The following is an 8,358-nucleotide window of genomic DNA, read 5'->3' as shown; positions in this document are numbered from 1 at the left end:
AATTTTTTGAGTATTTTGAGGTTATCGCAGATGGCGCATGCATCGGGGGGTTCTGTCAAAAAAATTATGCAACATTTCGTGCGGGGTTGAAGAAAACTCGAGTTTGGGGTTGATTTTTGCAAGGATTTTGTGGGAGTTTTGCGCAATTGAGTGGAGAAATCACAATGGCATCCCTTGTGCGTGGTGTTAGTAGTGCATTTAGTCGAAATAGGTGCCTAATTCGTGTGCTAGCGCCGCGAATTGCGGGTGTTGGTGCAGTTTTGCCCCAGAGATTGCTTCACAGCGAAAAGCGCCCCCAAACTGCCAGCCTTCTCACCAATACGCATCAGGTAAGGTGCCCCATGGGGGCTTAAAGTCATTCCATTGACATGCCCGGAGGGGAAATTGCGTATTTTCTGCCGGAATGTTGACCTTTCGTAACATGACATAACCTTACTTTGCTCCCGGATAAGGGCAAAGAAAAATCATGCTTAGAAAAAAAAATCATGATTTGTTTTCTTTTCCGCATCATCTCGTTATCAGTGGCAAATGATTGAGAGAAAATATTTTGCCACAAAACCAAATATCGAGGAGATCCGGACGAGAGTACTGAAAGTTGTTGCTGCCTATGACAAAGTTAATGAGTCAAAGGTAAAGAATTTTTATTAAATTTCATTTTTTTCTCTCTGGCTTTCCCCCAATTCAGGTGCATGGATGGCAGTATCAGATTTTGAGACAGTACTCCGCCAAAGCGCCCCTCACGATTCAATTTATCACGGAACGCGTGCTCTTGGTGCTGAAGTTGTACGACAAAATTGACCCTTCAAAGGTATTTTGCCTCACAAATCCCTTTCTTAATTCTTTTGTCCCTTTAATCTCACTCTGAAACTGCCACCAGTAGCCAGATTTGGTTGGAAATTCCTTGATTTTTGTGAATTTTTAATTAATTTGTTGTTTTTCTGGCTCTTCCGGAAGCTCACATTGGATTCTCACTTCATCAATGACCTCGGATTGGATTCCCTGGATCATGTGGAGGTAATAATGGCCATGGAGGATGAATTTGGCTTTGAGATCCCTGATCATGATGCTGAGAAGCTCAATAGGCCAGCGGATATTGTGCGGTATGTTGCGGACAAGGAGGATGTTTATGAGTAATATGGAGCCCCTGCGGGGACGCTAAAAGCACCCAAAATGTGTATAACTTTCTTTCAATGTCAGCTCGATGGAAATAGAGATGGAATTTAGAAAATAAAAATCTCCAAATTGATTTTTTTCTCCAATTTTATTCTTTTATTTACTTTTTTTTCTACAAATCCTGTTTGTTTTTCACTTCATTTGAATTCCGCGCTGAAATTCTCGTCGGAGGGGTTATATTTGGTCGAAAAGTCTAAAAGAGTCGACCATTTTGTGACAACATCAGCAAAATCGATGAGTTTTCGATGAAAAAGTGAAGCCATTTGTGCGAAGTTTTTCTCGATTTTTCTCTCTGTGTTTTTGTCTGTGGAAAAGTGAAAACAAAGTGAAATTTGCGTGAAAATGGCGAGCCCGTCGCCGCAGAATAGCCCAATGCCGCCACCGCAGGCTCCCAGCCCCATGGGGCCACCACCGCAGTCACCGGCACCGTCGCCGTCACCACAGCCCTACCAGCAGCATCCTCACGTCCAGGCGCCACCGCAGCCACATCCCCCTCCGCCACACATGAATGGGCCCCCACCCCCGCATCATATTCCCCCCACGGGGCCCCCGCATATGCAGCATCACCCCGGAATGGGACACGCAGGAATGCCCCAAGGTGCGTTGCGTTTCCCCCCGTTCATCGATGAGCTTTCCGGATGCAACCTATTTACGATTTCATTGCTGTCTGTGTCGTTTTAGGGCCCCATCCGGGCATGTCGATGCCACCACAGGGACCACCGATGCCCCCAATGGGCTACCAGCCGCACAACATGCCCCCAAATGCCGTGAGTCCCACCCATTCCCTTTTCCATGGAAGAAATGTGAGTGTCGAGCGATTGAGAGTCGCGTTCTTTTGTGTGTGCCCCCGTGTTGATTTGTTGTGTTTTTTGGTGTGTGTTGTTGATCCGGAAGAGGTGGGAAAAAATGTCTCAAAGGCCCCAAAAGAAAGGTTAAAGGGTCAAGGAGGGATCTCATTTAGGATCAAGTAGAGTTGAATTGCATGCAGATGAGAGATTTGGATGAATTCGATTTATTGTATTAGGCTGTCCCATATTATTCTTTGTCTTTAAATCCTCGAGAGATCTCGTCGCTTTGATCAACACTTGTCGTATGAAACGTTAGAAGTTTTAATGAGATTTACGCGACGTAAAGACGACGAAATGTTTGAAAAATAAATATATTCCGGATAATAATGAGAAAGGCCTGTGTTCGTCACTTGAATCAACAAATATCGTATAGAAGAGTATTTCGTCACATGCAACATGAAAAGAAGAATTTGGATCAATTGATTAATTTTTATAAAAAATTCCTTTTAAATAATTCTAATAAGAATTTCTTTTCATAATAATTTTCTCTTTGATGTTTCTGTTCTAATTTCGGGGAAAATACGGTTTTAAATGTATTTTTTGTACAACAAAACGGACTTTGACAGATGTTTTGTTTTCTTATAATATGAAAATAAATTCTTTTGGGTCAAAAATGAATTTTTGAAACGTTTGCAGATTATTTCTTAACTTAAGAAATGTCAAACTTTACTAATGTCAAAAATTGAAAAAAGAAACGTCAAACGTTAGTTACACACAGAAAAATTTTTTGCATTAGTCGAATGCGAGTGAAATATTCGCACATAACCTCTGCTTGAGTCGCACTGTCTAATGTAAACAATATAGGAAATACTCGTCATTAACGAATGCGAGTGGCCCACTCACGAAAACTGACAGTTTCACTACGATTTTTGGTCAAAATTTCTGTGTGTGTAGGATTGTAATCCCAAAAGGTCGTAAAGCATTAAGTTAATCAAACGTTAGGAAATACACTTGAAAGGTAAACTTATGAAAAAACAGTCAAGTTCTTAGAAAAGGTACGTCAAACATTACAAAAAAAAAGTCAAATGCTCGTAAAGAAATGTCAGTCAGTAGAATAAACCTTAAAATAATAATAATAATAATAACGAATTAAGAATTACGAGTTAAACGATAAAAAACATCACACATATCGTTAGAATTGCATAAACTGTCAAAATTTGCTAAATTGAATGCAACGGAAAAATACTCATTTAATTAAATTTTTAGCTATAGCTACGGCCCTACAATTTATCCCTAATTTCTCTACAGTTTTAACTACCAAAAAATAATTTAAAAAAAATTATTATTAATTACTGATTCTTTGGGACATATTGACCTCTTCTGGGAAAAAAATTGAATTTTTGCATGAAGATAAGCGTCTGTGTGCGTGTGATTTTTTGTTTATTTAAATTTATTCGCAAAATTCTTTTTGATTTTCTTGATAATTTGAAAAAAAATCAAGACAAATTTAAAAAAAAAATGCATCAAATGATGTTTTTCAAATTTAATAGAAAAAAAATTGTAATTATGACGTCATTTTTTGTATTTTTAAGCAAATATTCAATCAGTAAGAAATGGAAAGTCTCTTCGTTGATCTATAATTCTTTCTCAATCTTCTGAAAGAATTTTGCCTTTTCAATGATAATTAAAATTTCGATATTTGAATTTTTTAAAGAATAAATTAAAATTTTTTTTTTGCAAAACAACATTTCAGAAAGAATTTATGTTGAAAATCTTATGGAATAGTATTATTTTTTTTTAATAGAAAAATACCGAAATCAAATGTCAAAAGCAAAACTTTCGAAATTAAAAATTTTATAAAAGAAATTTTCTGAATTTGAAACTTTAAAAGTTAAGCTAAAATTAAATTTTGATTTTTTTTTCTATAAAAAATGAATAAACTCCTTTATTTGATTCATGACATTTTGGCAAAGTTTAAAACCTTCATCAAGCTCTCTACAAAAATTTAATAAGCAAAGACAGTATACAATATAGCAAAAAAAAGTTCATTTCTTTCTAAAAGGTTTATTTCTGCAATAAAAGTTTAAAGGAACATCAAAAATGTAGGTAAAAAGAATAATGTGACAAAAAAGAAGAATTATTCTGGGATTTGAACTCATGACTTTATGGTTAAAATACGCAAATGACGCACTTTAGACGATTAACCTATTTAATGAAGATAATTCAAATTAAACGTTTTCTGTCTTTAATCTTTTATTTCTTCTTTTTTTCTCAAGTTTTATGATCTTGATAAACTTATCAAAGTGAGTGTTTAAAGAGATAAGACCCCTTAATAAACGTTTCAATGAGATATAGTTTAGTTAGGGCTTAGCAAAGGTTATTACTTTCCCTTCGCACTCCCGATTGACAGCTAGCATTTGGTCGTAGAGCTCCTGAGTGCCGGCAACGAGAACTTGAGCCTTCATTATGTCATATTCGCCCCCACGGTGATTTTTAACAACTCCCCCAGCTTCCTGAATAAGTAGCGCCCCCGCTGCAATGTCCCACGGTTGAAGGTATTCCATTTGATAGGCATCCAATGATCCCCTTGCAACGTAGCAAAGGGCCAAGACAATGCTTCCCAAAGAACGAATCCCAATAACTCTGCCACTGAGCACGTGAGTTCGGCCAATGACTTCATCACGAAGGCGATCTGCCCATGCCAGGGAGACTTCAATGGAGATTACGGCATTTTTGAGTTCGGTCACGTTGCTACAGTGAATTGGGGTGCCATTGAGGAAGGCTCCACGGCCCCGGATAGCTGTGTAGAGTTCCTTGTGAATGGGATTCAAGCAGATGGCCATCAGGAGCTTTCCATCCACGGCTAGAGCCACAGAAATGGCAATTAGGGGATTGCTATGAATGAAATTCGTTGTCCCATCGATGGGATCAATAATCCACGTTGGATCAGCCGTTAGGGGATTCTTAGCGGCTGATTCCTCAGCAATGAATCTGTAAAAAAAAGGAAAAATTCGTTAAAGTTCTGATTCAGCTTAGAATTGAACAAAAAAATCAACAAGGGGTGTTTATCTGAATAAAAATATTCAAATCTTCAGGAATATTTTGATGATTCGCAAAAAAATAAATCAAATTATTCGTTTTTTAGTTTTAAAAAAAGAGACTCAGACTGAGAACGCAATGACTTTTGAGCAGAAAATTAGATTTTTGGTCAGAAAAATCTTCTTTCTAACAAGAATATTCCGTTTTTCGTATTTTCCCTTGAGTTGCTAAAAAGAACATTCTCCTGACCAAAACGGAATATTTTTCTGATCAAAAGCAGAATTTTGTGATCAAAAGATTTTATTCCCCTAAAAATTAGTAAATTCAAATTTAAAAAAAGTAGTTAATTCAAGACTAAAACACTTGTTTGGTTCTCTTAAAGAGGTTCTAAATAAGATCGTAAAACGTAAAAATTTTAATTGGTTCTTAATAATAAAAAGATTCAGAGTAACAATAAAAAACCCAAAATAGTAAATTCAAGCCTGAAAGGTAGTAAATTCAAGTATAAAAATAAGTGAATTTAAGCATTAAAAATTCGTTTGGTTCTTAGAAACAAAGAGACTTAGATTAAAGATAAAAAGTAGTAAATTCAAGCCCTTGGTAAATTCACTTCAAAGAAATAGTAAATTTAAATTAAGGAAAGTAGTAAATTCAAAGTCTGAAAATAGTAACTTCAAGCCCTTAAAAATAGTGAATTCAAGCCTCAAACATTTGTTACGTTCTTAATAATAAAGGGACTTAAATTGAGAACGAAAAGCTCAAAAAGTAGTAAATTCAAAGTCCGGAAATAGTAACTTCAAGCCCTTAAAAGTAGTAAACTAAAGTCTAAAAAAATTGCTAGGTTCTTATTAATAAAGAGATTCAGGTTAAGAATAAAACGCAAAAAAAAAAAAAAAGTAGTAAATTGAATCCTAAAAAGTAGTTAATTCAAGCCTAAAAAATTTGTTTGATTCTCAGTAATAAAGAGACTTAGATTAAGAACGACAAGTTTTAAAAGTAGTATGTTCAAGCCCTTAAAATAGTAAATTCAAAACATTAAAATTAGTAAACTCAATCCAAAGAAGTAGTAAAGTCAAGTCTAAAAAAGTAGTAAATTCAAGCCTAATAGGTAGTAAGCTCAAATCGAAAAAAACAAATGTTTCGTTTTTAGTAATAAAGGGCTCTGATTAAGAATGCAAAACCATTAAAGTAGTAAATTTAAGTCTGAAAATAGTAATTTCAAACGCTTAAAAGTAGTAAATTCAAACCTCAAAAATTGGTTACGTTCTCAGTAATAAAGAGATTTAGATTAAGAACGACAAGTTTTAAAAGAAATAAGTTCAAGCCCTTAAAATAGTAAATTCAAGTCTAAAAAAGTAGTAAATTCATGACTAAGAAGTAGTAAAATCAAGCCTAAAAATATTGTTTCGTTTTTAGTGATAAACAGACTTAGATTAAGAAAGAAACATTTAAAAAGTAGTAAATTTAAGCCCTTAAAATAGTAAATTCAATTGTAAAAGAGTAGTAAATTCAATTCAAAGAAATAGTAAATTCAAGCCGAAAAAAGTTATTCAGTTTCAATAATCATTGAAGGGAAATATTCGGATTTTTTTGCCAATTTATTCGGATGATTCACAAAAAAAAAAAAGATTTAAATATTCAACAGATAAACACCCCTTGAAAACAAACTTGTGGTTTGGATATTTCTCTCTGATGCCCTCAATGATGAGATCTTCAACTCTCTTGTCGTACTCCGTCACGAGATCAGCGGCAAATGCCTTAATTTTGACCTCTTTTGTCTTTGTGAAACCTTCTTCAACGATACTTCCACCCTTTTGTACTAAATTCACGACGTAGTTAAAGCATTCCTGAAGTTTGGCTTCAGTTGCAAAGTCAGGAAAACCCGAAAGTTCCTCAAAATTCACCATTTTTTCCCCGGAACACAAGTCAAGTCCCACAAACCTCCACGAAATGAGCGGTTAGACTGAGAAATTGAAGCAAAAAGTTGGTTGTTTCAGGCACATTTTACGTGTGAATGTGGTTTTGTATTAAAGTATTTTTTTTGGTGCTTTGTGGATGATAAAAAAATTTTAGGTGATAAAGAGCTTTTATCTCGTGTGGAGTCACAACGAATTAAAACCAAAATTAAATATTTAAACAGAATATGTCTGAGAAACATCATCCCCCCACTGACATACATTTATTTAGACAGAAGGATTTATATTATGCTAAACAAGAGAATTTTTTTTAGATATAATTTAATTCATAAAATTGATTTGAAAAAGTTAATTTAGGTGAATGTCAAATGGAATTTTTTTCATGCAAAATATCCAATTAATTTCTGAGGGGTTCTCGTTCACCTCAATTGAGCGGGAACATTGGGAGCTTGTGAGTCAATTAATTGAATGAATACATATAAGAATAAGAATTTAATACAATGGGAATAAAAACTTATTGAAACTATTGATTGATAAGGTCACGGCGATGTTTGAGATTATCTTACGTAAGTGGAGAATTATTTTTATTTAAGAATAGAGCAAAACAAGAATTAAGAGCAATAAAAGATCGAAAGGAAAAATGTTGATGATAAAACTGGTTAAGTTAACCATTTACGGGAGTTTTGTTCTTTAGGAGGAGCTAAACTAAGATCTAGATAGATTAGATTCCAGATAGAAGTATTATGATGAATCTTAAGAGTTTATTAAAGTTTAATTTGATAAAAATCGATTGAGTAGAACCAGAGATAAAGCTGAATTTTGATGCCAAATTAAAGCGGCCATTTTGATTTAATTTTCAATTTCGAACCGTTAAACTTTTGAATAATTAGATTGGTTTTAACGACTCCCAAAAAAATTCTTAAATTTCAAATTTCTAGCCAGAATAGGGACTGAGCTGTAGTTAAAAAAAAAATTGGAAACGTTTCAAAATGGTGGAAAGAATAGTAATGAGATAATTTGACAACACCGTCGGCCATTTTTTAACCTCAACCTCAAAATAATTAAAAAGTCATGTGTAGTCCCAATTTTCTCAGGATCAGCTCAGAATTTGATTCTGATTATTAATTTTTACGTTAATCGCAAATCTTAACGTTTTCTTCAAAATAAGCAAGGAGTTGTAACTAGAAAGTTAATGGGGATGTTCTTTTTTTTTTTTTTTAAAGAAATCAAGATGACCATTTGCAAATTTTTAACGTTTTCAGTTCTTTTTCTAACGAATTATAAAAGAAAGAAAGAAAAAAATCGTTCTTTCTTGGACATTTTTGTTCGTTATTTTTATAAATTTGACATTTTTTTGAAAGTTCGACCTTTTTTTTAACGTTTGACATTTATTTCTTTAAAATCTGACGTTTCTATTCTATAATTTATATTTAATTGAATGC

The 8,358-nt window shown here is 34.0% G+C and overlaps 4 protein-coding genes across 7 annotated transcripts in view; 2 read left to right on the top strand and 2 right to left on the bottom strand.

Annotated features, from left to right (window-relative positions):
• Positions 1-8,358, bottom strand: part of LOC129795035 (probable asparagine--tRNA ligase, mitochondrial) — a 1,173,171-nt gene that overhangs the window by 1,140,556 nt on the left and 24,257 nt on the right. The window lies entirely within an intron of this gene.
• Positions 38-1,259, top strand: LOC129795104 (acyl carrier protein, mitochondrial). Of its 3 annotated transcripts, XM_055836144.1 has the most exons (4): positions 51-329; positions 523-630; positions 686-808; positions 955-1,259. In XM_055836144.1, exons 1-4 carry the CDS (start codon positions 165-167, stop codon positions 1,132-1,134), a joined length of 576 nt encoding a protein of 191 aa, XP_055692119.1. In that variant the 5' UTR covers positions 51-164; the 3' UTR covers positions 1,135-1,259. The 3 variants fall into 3 exon arrangements, with proteins under 3 accessions (XP_055692117.1, XP_055692118.1, XP_055692119.1); XM_055836142.1 differs by lacking the exon at positions 523-630 and having other exon boundaries at positions 38-329; XM_055836143.1 differs by lacking the exon at positions 686-808 and having other exon boundaries at positions 43-329.
• The window catches only part of LOC129794976 (ATP-dependent helicase brm), a 28,081-nt gene continuing 21,118 nt past the window's right edge, over positions 1,396-8,358 (top strand). The window contains exons 1-2 of one of the 2 annotated variants that reach the window (XM_055835932.1): positions 1,396-1,771; positions 1,855-1,940. In XM_055835932.1, the coding sequence (XP_055691907.1) occupies positions 1,516-1,771; positions 1,855-1,940 (342 nt within the window). In that variant the 5' untranslated portion in view covers positions 1,396-1,515. Of the gene's footprint in view, positions 1,772-1,854; positions 1,977-8,358 lie in introns of both variants that reach the window. The other variant, XM_055835931.1, reaches the window with a different exon arrangement.
• LOC129795076 (uncharacterized) lies at positions 4,222-6,995 on the bottom strand. Its single transcript, XM_055836110.1, has 2 exons — positions 6,669-6,995; positions 4,222-4,952 (listed from the first exon to the last, which is right to left on the bottom strand). Exons 1-2 carry the CDS (start codon positions 6,905-6,907, stop codon positions 4,322-4,324), a joined length of 870 nt encoding a protein of 289 aa, XP_055692085.1. The 5' UTR covers positions 6,908-6,995; the 3' UTR covers positions 4,222-4,321.

Source organism: Lutzomyia longipalpis, chromosome 4 (genome assembly GCF_024334085.1).
Source record: "Lutzomyia longipalpis isolate SR_M1_2022 chromosome 4, ASM2433408v1".
Lineage (NCBI taxonomy): Eukaryota > Metazoa > Arthropoda > Insecta > Diptera > Psychodidae > Lutzomyia > Lutzomyia longipalpis.
Note: the sequence above shows the minus strand (reverse complement) of the source record. Positions and strands in the feature narration are given on the sequence as shown.

Coding starts and splice junctions, on each gene's coding strand:
- LOC129795104 (XM_055836144.1), top strand. CDS start 165: ATGGCATCCCTTGTGCGTGGTGTTAGTAGTGCATTTAGTCGAAATAGG. Junction 330..522: donor TTCTCACCAATACGCATCAG/GTAAGGTGCCCC, acceptor TCTCGTTATCAG/TGGCAAATGATTGAGAGAAA. Junction 809..954: donor ACAAAATTGACCCTTCAAAG/GTATTTTGCCTC, acceptor CTCTTCCGGAAG/CTCACATTGGATTCTCACTT.
- LOC129795076 (XM_055836110.1), bottom strand. CDS start 6,907: ATGGTGAATTTTGAGGAACTTTCGGGTTTTCCTGACTTTGCAACTGAA. Junction 4,953..6,668: donor GAGAAATATCCAAACCACAA/GTTTGTTTTCAA, acceptor TTTTTTTTACAG/ATTCATTGCTGAGGAATCAG.